Source organism: Hemiscyllium ocellatum, chromosome 21 (genome assembly GCF_020745735.1).
Source record: "Hemiscyllium ocellatum isolate sHemOce1 chromosome 21, sHemOce1.pat.X.cur, whole genome shotgun sequence".
NCBI classification, from domain to species: domain Eukaryota; kingdom Metazoa; phylum Chordata; class Chondrichthyes; order Orectolobiformes; family Hemiscylliidae; genus Hemiscyllium; species Hemiscyllium ocellatum.
This window is the reverse complement of record NC_083421.1, coordinates 50204275-50222024: the sequence shown is the minus strand read 5'-3', so window position 1 is coordinate 50222024 and position 17750 is coordinate 50204275. Positions and strand designations below refer to the sequence as shown.

Below are 17750 nucleotides of genomic sequence, written 5' to 3'. Positions count from 1 at the left end.
GTGTGAGAAGCCAGACCTAATTCAAGCCAACTTCCCGAATGAATGAGCTGGATTTAGATTTCCTTTCTTTCCGTAACTTTCTGTTATTTGGCAAGGAGTCCTGGTCAGTTGAAAGTGCATGTGAAATTCATTATTTTTGTAATCCTTAAACTTTTCGGGGCTGAATAAATGTCTGCTCATCCATATGATTGTATGCTTAGTATCATTGGGTGACCCCAATTTCAGGTATCTACACTTTACAAGTCTACTCACCATTAGAGAGAAAGCAGCAGTCAGTTAAACAGGGCACTCACACTGTGTGCTGCTAAAGCTAGATTGCTTTTAAGGCTTCAGCAGATGAGATCTACGTGTTCTAAATCATAGAAGTCTATAGTATAGAAAAAGGCCTTTAGCCCATCAAGTCTGCACTGGTCAAACACAAACACCTAACTATTCTAATTCCATTTTCCAAGATGTTTTAAAAGTTTCTGCCTCTACCATCCTTACAGGCAATGAGTTCCAGATTCCTACCACATAATTATGTGTGGCCCCTGCTCCCTACAGTTGGCCTGTTGACACCATCCTCTCTCCCTGAGAAGAAGGAGCACTGGAGTGAGGATTTTATAATTTATTCATAGGATATGGGCTGGGCTGGGTTAACAGTTCTTTATGCAGCTTAGAGGAAGCATTAGCTGAGACCAGGGAATCATGTTCTGCCTGGGATTGTGTGGGTGTTTGTCTCCAGCGATCCTCTGTTATAGACCTGGGACATTTCTTTCTTGGTCAGCTACAGGGGTATGTCACCGATATGCTGACCAGATTGTGCTGTTGAGTCTAACCTAGATAGAGAACCCTCTGAAGTGCAAGTCTCTGAACTGGTGGAGGATGCAATGGAAGTAGGCTGTTATCTCATTCTTGTCCAACCAATCAAGCACTTTCTCTTCATATGGTGTGAGAGACCTTACGCCTGCCACCTTGCCTCAGGTCCTTCTTGGCCAATGAGACATTTTTTCCTGTAATGAGGCAAAAGGAAGTTGGGGAGGCAATGGCCTAGTGGAATTATCAATTTAGAAACCCAGGTAATGTTCTCGGGATCCATGCTCAAATTCCATCAAGACAGATAGTGGAATTTGAATTCAATAAATATCTGGAATTAAGAGTCTAATGATGACTGTGAATCCATTGCTGATTGTCAGAAAAAGCCCCTACGATTAACTAATGCCCTGTTGGGAAGGAAACTGTCATTCTTACTTAGTCTTGTCTACATGTGACTCCAGACCAACAGTAATGTGGGTTGACTCTTAACTACTCTCTGGACAATTAGGGATCAGTGTTGGATACTAGTCTAGCCAGCAATGCTTTCATCTCATGAATTAATGAAAGAAAAGTTTGAGTATGGATGGGATAAGTAGATGGGAGAGCTGTTAGTGGTGATGCAGGTGCAGGAGAAGTGGTGATGCAGAGCAGGAGAAGTGTTCACAGTGAATTGGAAGAGCAAGGACAGGGTGAATTAGTAGTTTGGGGGGATGAAGTGGATGACAGACATTATGTGGACATATTGATTGAAATAGTAACAGTCATCATCCATAAGCCTTGTTGAGATGTATGTGTAGTGGGAAACATATATTGTATGGGGATCTAGGATTAGAGGTAGCAGAAAGAAATGGTGGCACTTACAGTTGCAGAGTAAAGAAGATCATTCATCTTCTCCCTGCATTGCTCTACATTCCATTTCACCCGAGACACTACATTTATTCAGGCCACCATCTCAGTCTAGGCTGGCTGAACTGAATGGCTTGGCCTTCTTTGGTGGTCAGCCTTTGACACCTCCTTTCCACCACCTCAGCACTTGTCTCTGCAACACAAGGATTTAACTTCCCTTCAGAACTATTTTCTTTGGGATAATGCAAGAACACCATAGTGTCAGAGGTAGTTCTTGGCTTAGACGCTCTGCATGGTGAGTGGGCAATGTTTAAATATGGGGCTAGTGGCATAAATGTCACAAAATCCTGACATTTCCACCTTTCCTGCTGCACAATTCCATCGGACAGATGGAAAAGAGGTCAGTTCCTTAATTAATGAGTTGGAGATTGGAAAATCGCATGACAAAAGTTGTGATGGGTCATGGCAAATTGGCTGCCATGAATCTCATTCAAACATATGCTTTGCATAAATATTGGAAATTTTAACCCAAGTCTCCTCACTGCCAACCCACTACCACCGTGGCAGCATGGTGGTTGTGGTTACCACTGCTGCCTCACAGACCTGGGTTCAATTCCAGCCTCGGGCAACTGTCTGTGTGGAGTCTGCGTGGGTTTCCCCCAAGTGCTCAGGTCTCCTCCCACAATCCAAAGATGTGCAGGTTATGTGAATTGGCCATGCTAAATAGGCCACAGAGTTCAGGGATGTGTAGGGTGGGTGCATTCGTCAGGGGTAAAGATAGGATAATAGGGTAGGGAATGGGTCTGGGTGGGTTACTGTTCAGAGGGTTGGTGTGGACTTGTTGGGCTAAAGGGCCAGCTTCCGTACCGTAGGGATTCTATGAATCTATCCTATTTTAGACTTCCATCTTGATATTTTAACATTTCTCTCACTGATGCAACATTGACTAATTGCAGCATTTTCTGTTTTTATTTAATTTTTTTCTAAGTTGTTTATCAAAGTTCTTATCGGAGTCTTCTGCAGTGAACCCCATGCATTACTTTACTTTCTGGTGAGTTGGCACCTGTACTAGGCTTGCCTTCTGCCCTGAACATAAAAAATTGTGTCTGGTGTATGGTTGTGTACATATCTTTCTTCTAACCTATCTTCTATGAGATGTGCATTGGTAATATCTTGGACTGGTGTCTTGAGAGTGTAAAATCAAGTGATGGGGTTATTTACATCTTCATCAATGCCTGGACTGATTGCATTTCTTGGATCTCTGAAAGGAAAAATGATGTAAGGGTAAGGTGGGCATGAGGGGAGTGTCTGAAAATTGGAGATACATACTTAGATCATTAGAATCAGAAAGGATTGTGGGATGAAGAGAAAGTGAGATGTGAGGAGGAGGATTAGGTTTAAAGATAATTGTTGCTCGCCACAGCTGTTCCACAAATGGCCAGCACTTTCTCCTTCATGCAGACAATTGGACACAATACGTCTATTCACTTCCAGTCAGTTCCTCTCTTGCCCTGCAAGAGAGGAAGTGTGTTGATAAATGTGGTGTAATCTGTCTGTATAACATGGCTGCCATGTTCGAAAAACTGGCAGTGTGTCCCATGTGCGGGATATGGGTTTGAGGCTTACAGCCATGCTAAGATTGAGAGGAGTTCAAGAATATGAATAGTGGTAATGAAGCCTGATTAATAGAGGTTTTTCTTAGGCATGTAATGGGAGATGTGATGTACCGAGCAATACCTCAGGCCAATGTACAGTTGGCAGTTTAAGATATTTGAAGATGCATTTGTTGACCTTAATCACTTGTATGAAGTCACTAAAATTCTTCGAATCCTATGATCAGGTTCTCAGAATTTGATTCTAGGCATTGACCTTAACAACTATTCTCTGTAATTTCCTTTTGACCATGGACGAAAATTATTCCTGCTCCTCTAGCCTTCTTTACGTGACCTCCATTTAGGTCTTCAATGCAATGTCCAAAGATCTTTGAGCACATTATGTGTTTTCTCATTGCTTCCCAGCACAAATTCATTTTTCTGCACAATTCCCAAAATCTACTTTAAATCATCCTATTCAAGATATGCAGGTGAGCCTTAACCATTGCAAGCTGGCTTTAAGTGGTGTAAGGAAATTGTTTCTGAGTTCACTCTGGGTATTTGCTAGATGTAAGGAGAAGTCATTATAATGAGCAGGCAGCAACAAGTTAACAAGCTGTCTGCATTTCAAGCAATAACCACAAGTTAGTTCTGCAACACAATTCCTGAGCCAGTTTTCAGTTTCCTTTGACTGCCAAGACTATTTTTAAAAATCAAATGCCACGCCACCTCAGCTTTCCAACTGGATATTTCACCACTCATTGTTTAAACTTAAATAGTTTGTGTTGAATTGAATTGAATAAATCAACCTTGTACCAGGTTAATTGATTATTTGAGTTGAATCAGTTTTCTCCTGCCCATTTCTATCTGTGGTGATTTTCCAATCTCAACTGAATAAGAAAAAAGGACAGTAAGTGAGACAGAGTACTAATTCACATGCAGAGATCTAAGTACTAGATGTGAAGATGAATTCATATCCACTTTTCAGCAAAGCAACAGGGTGTAAAGCATTCCAGCTAACAGGTCAGAGATAAACATTTTAATCAATAATTCCTTTGTGGTCTAAAGTCCTGTCCCAAAAGTACTGGGCTTTCATAAATGCCACAAAATATAAATGCTATTTGTTTACTTAAATGCATATTTATCTGACATTTTTCAGTTATAAGCTGTGAAGTTGGCTTCAACTCTTATGGAGTTTATATGCTTTCATTTCTAGTGATCTGAAACATTTATTTAACTTTAAACTGACGTGGTACAGGTTATAAAGAATCAAAGTAGTTTAAAATGTACTGATTCTCATATTGCAATGCATGAACTAAGATGGGAGAGGCTTCAGTTTAATTAACATTCAAATGACCTTTCAAGATGCCTGAGGAAACTGTCAAAAATTTTGTGCCGTCAACAGATCACAATTTTTTGAACATATTAAAGATTAATCTCTAATCTTTAATGATCCGTTTCATTTGAACAGAAAACATATCTGACAACTTCAGTTTTTCAGTTCTGCTTCTCTGACACCCAGATTTGATGTTTATGAGGTTCCAGTCCTTGATGAAAGATTGAAAGAGTCATGCATATATTAATCCCTTAAGAATTCCTACGTATACTTCAGCAACATGTATTCTCTATAAATACATAAAAGAAAAGAGGATTCCATTTCTAATGCAAGTTTTTTTGCTTTTAATTGGCATGATTTTGTTTTAACCACAATTTCAACTTGTGGATAGACCAAAGTTCTGTCTCAAAAAAAAATCAGCTGTGTGAAAAATAAATAGGCATCACATTCAATCATTAAGAATAAATAACCAATTAGTTATTCAGTCAGAAATGCAAGAAAGAACAGCAGAAAACATTTAGTTACCAGATTCTCCTCTGTCCCCACGAATGACATTCCATCTTCGTGCAATATCAATGTATAAAATATCAACAGATGCCATTGACAGGTTACTGTTGCTGAGTTTACAGGTCCTACAATGTAAAATCAAAAAGCATTGGGAATATAAAAGCCATAAATGCAGTATATAACATTTTATATAAGAAATGAATTGTAGGTTGATACCGTATGTTAAACAGCAATCAATGATGAAGACTAAACAATATCTCAAACATTAATTTCTTGATGTTTGAAAAACATTTTGGAAGTTAATACATAGTCAGTCCCACTGCTTAGAGGATAAAAGTGAATACAGGTTGAAACATTACTGTAGGTGGAAAGTACCTTATTAATCATAGCTAAGATGAGATATGGGGAAAAGTATTCCAAAACCCATCAAAAAGTGTTTATTAAAAATAACAAATAGCCACCAATGTAAAGTACATTTTATCAAGATGTCATAAATTTTACATAATGTAGGTTTGATTCCATAAGAACAATGACTTACTAGAGGAGACTGCGAGCAAAGCATCAATGGGGCTTCCCTTACTTAGATAGTGGAACAGTGAAATAGATTAAAGAAAAATGACTATCGATTCTCATTTATTATTTAAAATAACATATTTAGTTCATTCATTTTAAATCAGCTTTCCTGTTCCACTAAAACTCTATTTTTGTTTTTTTTGGAAAACATTTAATTGAACTGCACGGGTGCATAATCAGACAATAGTGGAACTTGAGTTGCTATGAGCGAGAGAAGTTTAAAGAGTGAATACCAGAGGTCATGTTTGAGACAGCTGATGACTCAATTCCTAACAGTGCAGTAAAGGAATTTGGAGGCTCACAAAAAAACCAAGCTTGATAGATTAGATAGTTCTCAGTGAGTGGCTGGAGGTTATTAATAAACAGAAACAGCTTGGACATATAACAGCCAACATATAAATAAAAACTTAAAACAACAGAATGATCTTTAGCAGCATCAACATTTGTATTAGTATTGCATTAATTTATTTTTATTTGTACCAAAATGTAGGTGCCACTGGCAAGGTCAGAATTTATTGCCCATCACTAGTTGGCAGAGAATGTTTCAATACAAGTGAATGACTCGCTTGGTGACTTCACAGCTTGATGTGTATATGGGACTGAAAATACATTTGAGCCTAACCAAGTCAGCATAATCAATTTTCTTCCCTAAAGAACACTACCCACCAATGGGAGTAGTAAATGCGGCAATAAAGAAACAAAAGATAAGGTGTAAACAGCAATGGCTGAAACATTTTTAAAATTTATTCATGGGATGGGGCATCACTGGCTAGGCCAACATTTATTGCCCATCTCTAATTGCCCAAAGGGCAGCTAAGAGTCAACCACATTGCTGTGGGTCTGGGGTCACATATGGGCCAGATCAGGTAAGGATGGCAGTTTCCTTCCCTAAAGAACATTTGTGAACCAGATGGGTTTTCAAACAATCGACAACGGTCATCATTAGACACTTAATTCCAGAATTTTATTGAATTCAAATTCCATTATCTTCCATGGTGGGATTTGAACCTGGTTCTCCAGAATTTTATTTGGGTCTCTGGATTAGTAGTCTAGTGGTAATATCGCTAAAGCGTCACCTCCCCAAAATTACCAGCATATGTCTGAGAAAATGGGGACAGTAGTTATGATCTGAAGGGTTGAGGCTAGGTGGCTTAAGAAAGTATCTTTTAGAAAGATTAGGTTCTAATCCTTAAGCTTGCACCACCTGATTACTTGTTTATAAATTGTTAGATCTCACTTCTTCCAATTCCAATGGGTCATCGGCCTAAAACCCTAACACATTTTCTCTTCCTTAACATATTGTCTGACTTAATTTCTGCATTTTCTGTTTTTTTTTAACTGACAGAAGCCACATAATTTTAGTTTTAAGTAAATGCAGATTGTTGTGCCACAGCACTTTTATATATAGAGTCATAGAGGCATACAGCATGGAAATAGACCCTTCAGTCCAAACAATCTATGTTCCCAAACTAAACTAATCCCACTTGCTTGCATTTGGCCCATATTCCTCCAAAGTTTTCCTATTCATGTATTTAACCAAATGTCTTTTAAATGTTGCAACTTTTACCTGCATTCATAAGACAGACGTTAAGCTAACTGACCTCTAGTTTCTTGCCTTCTGCCTCCCTCCCATTTTGAATAAAGAGGTTACATTATCTATTTTCCAATCTGAAGGAACCTTCCTCAAATCTAGCGAATTTTGTAAATTGAAAAACTAACACACCAACTATTTCACTAGCTACTTCTTTTAAGATGAGATAAGAATTAAATCTATCAGGACCCAGAGACTTGTTCAACTTGCAGTTCCAACAACATAACTCACTACTTTCCTGGGAATTGTGAATTTCTTGGTTTCTCCCTGTTAATTCTTGATCTATAATTAGTTCTGAGATGGTACTCATGTCCTCTTCAGTGAAATCTTATGCAAAATATCTGTCCACTCATCTGTGATCTATTTGTCCTCACCTTTAGTTAGTACGTCCAATATTTTGTTAACTTTTCAAACATTTTTTTCCTGTTTGTACTTTATTTTTAGCTAATTTTCTCTCATTCTCTATTCCCCCTCCTTATTAATAGTCTAATAATGTTTTGTTTTTAACTATATTCTGTCCAATCTTCTGACTTGCCAATTGTCTTTGCACAATCATATGTCTTTTCTTTGAGTTTGATACTAACTGACTTTTTAAAATTATTCATGGATGGTGGGTCCATCCCTAAGAACTTTACTTATTTGCTGGAATGTGTCTGTTGTCCCCTTTCTGGAATATCCCTTAAATATTTGTCACTACATTGCTGTATCTTAACCAAAATTACCAGTTCATTTTTGTAGCTCTGCTTTCATGGCCACATTGCCCTTGTTTAAATTCAAATCTTTAGTTTTGGACCACATTTCTCTCCCTTAAACTATGTGTAATATCCAGATATGATAACCTTTGAGGTTCTGCTTCTTAATTTGGTCTCTAGCTCCTCTTACGGACTGTGCAGAACCTCTTTCCTTGTTCTACCAATGTCATTGGTGCCTACATGGACTACAATAACTTTTCCCGTCCCCCTTCCATTGTAAGTTCTTCTCCACCCAAGAGCTGATTTCCTGAAATCTGGCACTAGCCAGACAACACACCTTGCTGCAGAGAACTATGTCAATACCACACAATACTACCCCACCCCCCATGCTGTTCCCTAGCAGCACTAGAATTTGTTTAGTTCCCCCACTATTTGTAGGGGTTTCTTTGCAATGGTGCCATAGTCCTTTAGCTCATCCATCCCACAGCCCCTGCCCTCTTCTAAACAAGCCGAAAGATCCTCAAACCTATTGGATAATTGCAGAGGCTGACACTAATATACACCTTTCCTCTGGGTCCTCTTAACTACCCTACTATGGTCACAGCCTCCTGTCCCTAACCACTGATTATATCAGAACACCCTATCCTAGGAGGTGTGACTGCCAGGTAATGTCTTCATTTCCTGATGCATCACAGCGTCTACAATTTAACACACAGCTCATAAACTCTCAGTCAAAGTTGCTCAAACTTCAAACATGGCACAGATATGTTTGCCCTCAATTACAATGGTATCCTTAAGCTCCTACATACTTCAGCTTCATACACCAGCTGTAATGCCATTTTTAATGATTTTTAAAATGAATTTAGTTATATTTATTGTTATATTATTAACTTATTTATGTTGATTTTCAAATATTGTATTAGTATACACATTGGTGGTAAAACTTTGCTAAAACTTGAAAATAAGATTGACCACTACTACTATCTACCAATCAGCTCACAATTTTATGTTGATATTCCTTTTGTCAGCCATTTCAAATTCTGGCAGAGTTTCTTTCAGGGTTTAGCTGCTGCTCCAACTGAGCTTAATCTGAGATGCGTTCCTTAGGCTTTTATCGCAACTTTCCACTGCCAGCTTTACTCCACTCCCACATAGCAGCAGTTTCTTCATTTGAAGTAAAGACTTGTGCGGCCTCATTTGTGAATGAAAAGTCACAAGCTCAATTGTGAAACCAAGCTTGCTTTTCAGATCAACTCACTGAGGCCAACTTTCCAAATGAGGGGTTAAAAAATTGATGAGTTAGAATGGGATCAAATTTAAATTTTAAGTTTTAAATATTACCACCTAAATGTGATATCTGCACAAGTTACAGATCATTGTTTTTCAAGAATGCTTGGTTTAAAATTCTGCAAAATAGAATTATTTGGTAAAATGCATTCACTATGGAACTAAAATTACTAACGAGCTATATTGGCTCTTATATGACACTGCCTAAAGAAACACATCAAGGTGAAATTGTTTATTTTCTAACAGAAGTGAAAATGTTATGTGTATTTTTGTGCATAGTATATCCAAAAAATTAAAGGGTATTGGTTATGCTTTTATTGTTAGTTTTGAATTTAACTTGACAGTGGTACAGATAGCAAATCTGATTTACTGATCAAATCAATTGCTATGCATGTTTGACACTATGATATACTATAAATCATATTTCATTTACTGCATTTTATTGCATGGAAATTTTAATTCACAGAGCATGTGATAAATTATGAAGATATTGTGAATAAGCAACAGAAATTGGGGGCTAAATATTTTGTAAGCGAACAAACGTCCTCTTTTTAATTCTGATATACATCCCAGGAAATCAAATTTGATGCTAAAGACTGTAATAGTGTGAATTCACTGACCTGATGAAAGTCCGAAATCCTGTTGGACCAAGTTTCATACTTCCTTTAATGCCCAGGAATCTGATAAACAGTAGAGCAATACGGTCCACAATCAGCAGGTAACTGAATTGTCTAGAATATTTAGGAAAGACTTGTTTCAAGCAGAGGGATGACAAGTTCTGCTCTTTGCTAGAGGGAGTCCCATTCATGTCGTGTAGTTCAGCTTCAGTTGTCTTCTCTTTGTCACTATCTGCTGCAACATCAGTGAGGCATGATCTATAAATGGAAAGATATTGAAGTATAGTCAGTTCAGAACTTTTATTGGCTTTCTTTAGCACTAAATTTGTAGTTTAACAGATCAATTCAAGCTTTATACATTCAACCTATGCAACTCCAAGTTCTAGAAAATCATGCTTTAGAAACAGCGCTTAAAGTGTTAATGTTGTAATTGCGTTACAGTGAATTTATGTTGTCGAACGTGTGTTATAACAAATGACCTGTATTGCATTTCTTGATGTCATATGTAAACCTAATGAGAGATAAAAAGTTTTCTTATTATCCAATGTGATGTAACTTGGACAAAGGCTCCAAAATGATTTCAGCAATTGTGCAGGCAGGAGAAGGGTGGAGTTTCAGATGGTTTTTTGGTATGGAATAGAATTTGACTATGTTTCCAGACCAATCCCTGCCTGGATGTCAGCTTGATTTTCAGATTTGACTTACCAACAGACAGAAAACACATTGGAGTAGAACTTGGTTGAACGTGCAGCTGGCCTCTGAACAATGACCTTAAATTTTCTTTCTATGCTGCCTGCTACTTGCAGGTAGGCAATTGTTCTGCACTAAACCAGCCTCTGAAAAATGGCCTGGGGATGGGATGGTGCTGGTAATCCAGCATGTCAGCCTGAAATTATGCACTGACTGCATTCATTCTTTTTGCAAATTGGGACAGAAGTCCTGTGAATGGAGAGTGCCAAGTTACAGTATTTGTTGCAATAGCACTTTAAGAAAATCTATTAAGCGAGGAACCAAGATATAGAACATTAGCAGGTGTTGCCACTCTGACTTGCAGCATGTAATGAAAGGGTGTAGCTATGTCTTCCTGAAACAATTATTTCTGAGCTTTTATTGATTTTGAGGAGCCAGTATTAGACTGGGGTGGACAAAGTTTAAAACATCACAACATCAGGTTAATTCTAAGCTTTTGTCACAAAGCTGCCTGCAGAGTAATCCTATACCAGAATTCAAATTTACAGAACCTAAAAGCATTACCAGGGATAAGTATGGTAAATTTGTGTATGTAAACACAAAACCTCAAAATGGTGATAACTGCTGGGTTTACTTAGACAACATGAAGACTGCAATGTAAATTTGAAACTGAAGATCATAGGAAAAGCCTCAGCCAAGAACTGGAAGTCGGACAGAAGTTGTGTGTACCTTGAAATCCATGGAAGCAAAATCACACCACAAACAGCAATGGTTGACAGCAAGTACAAGATTTGTGAACTGGTCAGATAGGTGGTTTGTGTGAGCAGCAGTCAGTTTTAAAATGGGTTGTAGGAAGCTTCAGGGCTTTGAAATGCCATTCAAAGGGTTCATTTCTGTCATTTTTGTGTTAAAGGAAACAAAGTAGAAATAGAAAAAAAAATCCCTGGTTCACAGCGAAAAATAGTAAAGAAATGTAGCATGGCATTTAGTGGTAGGTGACGATGGTTAGAAAACAGGGGAGTCTTGAATTGTCTTTTGCAAGAAAAAGATCTTATGGAGAATGGAAGATACAGCCTCAACAAAGGATTTCCTCAACATTTCCTCAAGGTGAATTCCAAGGTTTTTCCTATGTAAATACTCTGTTTTCATAGTTTAATCTTAATTTCCCTGCATGCTTGTAAAGATGTGATGCTAGTGGAATAGAGAAATGCTGATTCATGATCTTGGTTTAAATTGTACGTTATGAAAGGAAACAAAAAACACTGCAATTGTGATGTTGAATCTCCCTGTGGAGTAGCAAGTCTATACATCCCCTACACATTGACAGTATTTATAAATAATAGAGGCATCAGGAAGATGATTACCAAATTCCCCAGCATGAAATGGAAGGTAAAAGATGTCCTGCCTAAATTAGGCATTTTAAAGAACGGATGGAGCTTTTTTTTTGATATTTAGCTACAATGAAAATAAATATCAATTTCAAATGAGGAACTGCATACAGTCAACACTTTGGGCTTCCCTCATTAAGATCAGAAAGACCTTAATATGATGGAACATGCCAGAGGATCAGCTTCATCTTCAGAATTTACCATTTGGAGCTGATGTTTCTCAGATAACAGCCTCAAAAATCTAATGATCATTTTGTCAGTGTGTGTTGCGACAAAGGGAAGGCTGTGATTTTTTGGAAACTGAGTTGTCTTAGCAGCTAATAGAGCTGATTGTATCTTTAACTTCAACTGGAACTTTCAAAAATGGTTTCTTAGCGAAAATGGTAGATTATTTGAAGCAACTGTAGCCAGCCAACAACATCTGCAAGCATTAGGTGCAGCTAGAGTATTGGTGTAGCAACCAGGTTGCTGAAAATAAGCAAGCTGTGTGGGAGATATGGTCTACTGAACCCAGCAAAAAGACATCCTGAATTCCAAGGTCTTTGCAAGTCATGTGGTGTAAAAGAACGTTGGGTTCACCTTTTATAAATAATCTGATTCCAGAGACACAAACAGAGATTCAATAAGATGCAACCAAACAAAAGCCATTGGCAACATTGTCACTCCAACAACAGGGAGTGCAAAGCAATTATGCATAAGTACAAGTACATATACGAGGTTGACAGAAAGACCGATTAGGAAGAAGATTCCGAATGAATGAGATTTCAATCAGAATGTGACTAAGCTTTCCACATTGTGAATGTGACATAGAGTGGAATTTACTTTAACTATAGAGACAGGTATAAAAGTGAGAGAGACTTCTGCTCGGGACTGGGTGTGTTATCCCATGCAAATATGCTCTTCTCAACTCATTACATAGTCAAGGATGGGTAAAATGCCAAATCTTAATGGCAGATGAGCAGTACATTCTGTCCCCTGCTAGGACATCTTGGTTCAATGTTTAGGTGCCATATTTAAAAGCCACCTAGATTGCACTTCACACTCTGCAACCCAGGAACGTGTTTGTGTCAGTGATTGAATAATCTGCATTCCAGCAGGTTATGTTCCCCTATGTACTCAAATTTTCATGCTTCTAGGGGTTTTGTGTGGATAGTGGCTCATTGGTTAGCACTGGTGCTTCACAGTGATCCAGGTTCAATTCCACCCTCAGGTGACTGTGTGAAGTTTGCCCTTTCTCCCTCTGTGTGCGTTTCCTTGGGTGCTCCAGTTTCCTCCTGTGACAATGCTGTCACCTTAGAAAGGTTATTTTGTTGTGGGTTTTTTCCTGAAGAGAGGTATAAAAGCAGAGGTGCCAAAGTGGCTACAGGAAATGGCCTAAGTCAACAATCAGAGGAAATCTTTAGATTTGTTTAAGAACAATTGTAACAATGGAAGGGGAGTGGCTACCTCTCACAGATCAAATTTTCTAGTTTTTTTTGTTGTCACAGTCAGGAGCTGTTTGGGTCCCAGAAGAGTTGGAGCTTCAGTAAAATGATTTTTAGCTGCTATATTCTCTGAAATCTCTCTCAATGTTGTTTCCTCCTGGATTGGAGAACTGCCTGTAAGAACCTGTGTCTGAATTTACCTTTTTGCCAAGGGGTTTGTTTATGGGATGTTGCTATATTGAAACAGTCAATTAGTAATGGGTACTGCATCTATTATACAATTTAAATTTTCCAATAGTTGTTATTCTAAATTCTTCTTCTTTTGATTGTGTTTAACTATAGTGTTTAAATAAACAGTTTTGCTTAACCTCGAGTGTTTTGACTAGTTGCGTCACATCTGGAGCACACACTTCACAGCTACCTTTAAATAAGAAAAGTTAGGGTCTCAGCTACCTTCTTAAAAATATTTTGAGGGGATCTGATTGGGTCCATAACATTCCCACAGTCCAAAGATGTGCAGGTTAGGTAGATTGGCCATGCTGAATTGCTGATTAGTGTCCAGGGATGCACAGACTGGGTGGATTAGCCATGGAAAATGCAGGGTTACAGGGATAGGGTAAGGGGTGTCTGGGTGGGATGTTCTTCAGAGGGCCAAGTAGCTTGATGGGCCAAATAACTTGCTTCCATACTGCAGGTTACATCATTCTATTCTATCATTCTATGAGTATGAGTTAGCATTGTAATTTTGCAGACAATATTCACACATGCAACTGGGTGCCAGGCATCTCCATCAGATGCTTCATGAGAAATTAATGTCTGTTACTTCATAGCAACTATCAGTGTAGCATAGCTAAGGCCACACTACCTCTCACATGTATGCCTGAGTTCACATTTAAAACATAAATGGAACTGTTACACTCAGCAGCACACACACACTAGCTAGTCACTTACTTTTCACTGCAACAATGACAGCATATGCATTTGATAGCTTTTCACCAAGGTTTACATAGCAGAAGGACACACCATCAAAATACAGCCTTTTAAGTTGAGCTCCTTTTTGAGTTAAGACCCTTGCCAGTCTAAGTCACATTTGCTGGCAACAGGCAACGTGGCTGTCTAACTTGGAAATATTTGCAGGTTCAGAAAGGCAAAAGTATGACTGAAACTTCTGATAAACTGAACAACATCAAGAAGCTTAAAAAACTTTTTCATTTCATTAATATCTGTCAGTCTAAATTTTAGTAGCTAGTGTGAAGGAGTGTAGCTGTGATTTCTTGAGACAATACTTACTAAAATCCTGTAACAAATCTGCCTGCTGAGCAATCCTCAATTGAACAAAACATATCTTGTTACCAGTCCTGATGCAAAATTGGTACATTTTTGTCAGTAAGTGCAAAATCACAGTCCACTAAACAATCAGGAAAAGTTAAATGCAGTATATTCAGGTGTAAACGAATTATTAATAGTGTGATAAGTATTAATTACTGTGAATTAACTGTTTTAGCATAGAAGATTTACTTTTGCTTATGTACAATTCCATTCTTTCAGATTTTAATTTTGGAAATTTAATTTAAAACACCTTGCTATTTCTTTTTTAGCTCTCCTTTAATCCAGCTTTCCTTATATTGCTTCATATTTTGTTCTGCATAAAACTTTACATCAAAACTATATAATCTAATAATACTTCCTGATTTAGACTGTGGGCTGAATTTCTTGTAAATTTTGGCAATCCGATATAAGATGCAAGTGTGTTAATAATAGGGAACAAGGCATAGGGAAAGGCATATACTATAAAGTAATATTTTGTATCAGTTCTCACAATGTAGGACACTATAAATATTGTAAATGTACCAGATAAGCAGGGTGCCAAGAGGAGGTAAGATCTTGGACCGGTTTGTATCACAAAGAATAAAGTATTTGACAAATGAATGGGAGTAAAGGCTGATAAGTTGCCAGGACGTGATGGCCTGGATTCAAGTGTTTTAAAAGAAGTGGGTGCAGAGATATTGAAAGCTTTGGTAGAAATAATCCAGATCTCACTGGATTCTGGGAGGGTTCCTGCAGATTAGCAGTTTTCCAATGTGAAATCCTGTTCAAGATGGAAAAGACACATAAAACAGGGAGTATAGGCAAGTTGCCTAACATCTATTATTGGGAAAATGACTCCATTATTAAGGAACAAATAATAGAAAATTTAGAGAAGCTTAATACAATCAGAGTCAATATGGTTTAGTGAAGAGGAATCATGTTTAACAAATTTCCTAGAGTTCTTTGAAGGTATAGCAAGTAGTGTGGATAAAGGGGAACCAGTAGGTGTGATATATTTGGATTTCCAGAAAGCATTTGATAATGTTAAAAGGTTATTGCACAAGATAGGAATTCACAGGATTGGAAGTATAGTTGGTTCCGCTATAATGCGTGTTTCTTCAACACGAATTGACTTTAATGTGATTGAAGAATGCAGACCATTTTTTGTTCAACATGAACTTTCCTAATCTGTATTGGGTATAGTGTGATTCCAGCCAGTTAGTTTAAATGGCATGGTTATTGCACCATTTTGTGGGATTGCACGAGAATGGGACTATCGCGTTATGTCAGAACTGACTGTAACGTGTCAACATAGTTCGATGATTGTCTTCTGTGGGTTAATCAGAGTTGTGATTAATGTGTTTTATTTGGTTGGAAAGACTTAATTAGCAGAAGGCCAGAAAGATCAATCTTAGGACCTTTTATTTACTACCTTGGAGGAGGGAGCAGAGTGTAATATATCCAAATTTGCTGATGATACAAAAGTTGGTAGGAGGGCATGTTGTGACAAGAACATAGGAATCTCAAAGGGGATACAAATAAGTTGATTAAGATGGATGGGGTTTAAGATTAGATTAGACACAGTGTGGAAACAGGCCCTTCGGCCCAACAAGTCCACACCGACCCGCCGAAGCGCAACCCACCCATACCCCTACATTTACCCCTTACCTAACACTACGGGCAATTTAGCTTGGCCAATTCACCTGACCCGCACATCTTTGGACTGTGGGAGGAAACCGGAGCACCAGGAGGAAACCCACGCAGACACGGGGAGAACGTGCAAACTCCACACAGTCAGTCGCCTGAGTCGGGAATTGAACTCGGGTCTACAGGCGCTGTGAGGCAGCAGTGCTAACCACTGTGCCACCATGCCGCCTGTAACATAGGAAAATGTGAAGTCATACAATTTGGTAAGAAGAATAAAAAAACAGACTATTATTTATTTTTTACAACTGTGTAGAGTTTTGATGAGGACTCACTTGGACTACTATGTAGTTTTGTTCTTTATATTTAAGAAAGGATGTTTTGGCACTGGAGACAGCTCAAAAGAGATTCACTTGGCTGATTCCTGAGATGAAGAGGTTGACTTATCAAGAACAGCTAAATAGTTTAGGCCTTTCTCATCAGAGTTTAGAATAATGAGGGGGGATGGTTTTGAAACATGCAATGTTCTGAGGGGATTGGCGGGATAGATATTGAGAAGATGTTTCTTCTAGTGGAGGAATCTTGTTACAGGGACATAGTTACAGAATAGGGGGTTATTCATTCTCAACTGAAATGAGAAAGAATTTCTTCTCTCATAGAATACAGTTTGCCTGGAATTCTCTACCTCAGAGAATTGTCAAGGATGGATTATTTGAAGCATTTGAGGAGACAGATAGGTTTTCGAAGTATTGGGATTTGAGGGCTAAGATGAGTTAGCATGAAGGAGTGGTTGAGGTCTAGGGAGGTCAGCCATAATTTGTTGAATGGCAGGGCAGGCTTAATGGGCCAAAAGTCTAATCCTGCTCCATGTTCTTATCAGGGCTATTTCTTGTTCCTGAGCTTGTTTTCATAGCACATCCACAACTTTACTGGAGATGGCCAATTATCAGGATACTTCTGCTTCAGCTAGCCTATTAGGGAGGTGTGTTTTGCTGACAGGAACTTAGGACAGTATAGCCATTGCAAGGGAAGCTGGCTACCTCTATATTGTGACTAGTGGAAAGTCTATTGAGACTCGAGCAGAAGTGATGGCTAGAAAGTTAAGTGAGCACTGCAGATGCTGGAGATCAGAGTCGAGATTTAATGGTGGAAAATCACAGCAGGTCAGGCAGCATCTGAGGAGCAGGAGAATTGGCTTATGCCCGAAACGTCGATTCTCATGCTCCTCAGATGCTGCCTGACCTGCTGTGCTTTTCCAGCACCATGCTCTCGACCTAGAAAGTACCAGTATCAAGCGAGCAGCCGAGATAACACAAGGTTCCTGATGATTGGTGACATCAGTCACAATGAGTTTGGCAAGGCTGAGAGACGAAACTATAGCACTCTCATTTTCTGCTGGCATCATTTGACCTTCATTCACATCCAATACAGCTGCCTTCTCTTTATCAGAGTGTGGACAT

The 17750-nt window shown here is 38.5% G+C and overlaps 1 protein-coding gene across 4 annotated transcripts in view; it reads right to left on the bottom strand.

Annotated features, from left to right (window-relative positions):
- The window catches only part of ttll11 (tubulin tyrosine ligase-like family, member 11), a 228592-nt gene that overhangs the window by 26701 nt on the left and 184141 nt on the right, over nt 1-17750 (bottom strand). For all 4 annotated transcript variants that reach the window (XR_009645820.1, XM_060841449.1, XM_060841448.1 and 1 more), the window contains 2 exons: nt 9840-10094; nt 5095-5201 (listed from right to left, as the gene is read on the bottom strand). Coding sequence is in view for 3 of the 4 variants with exons in the window: in XM_060841449.1 (XP_060697432.1) it covers nt 5095-5201; nt 9840-10094 (362 nt within the window). In the remaining variant the exon portion in view is untranslated. The remainder of the gene's footprint in view (nt 1-5094; nt 5202-9839; nt 10095-17750) is intronic.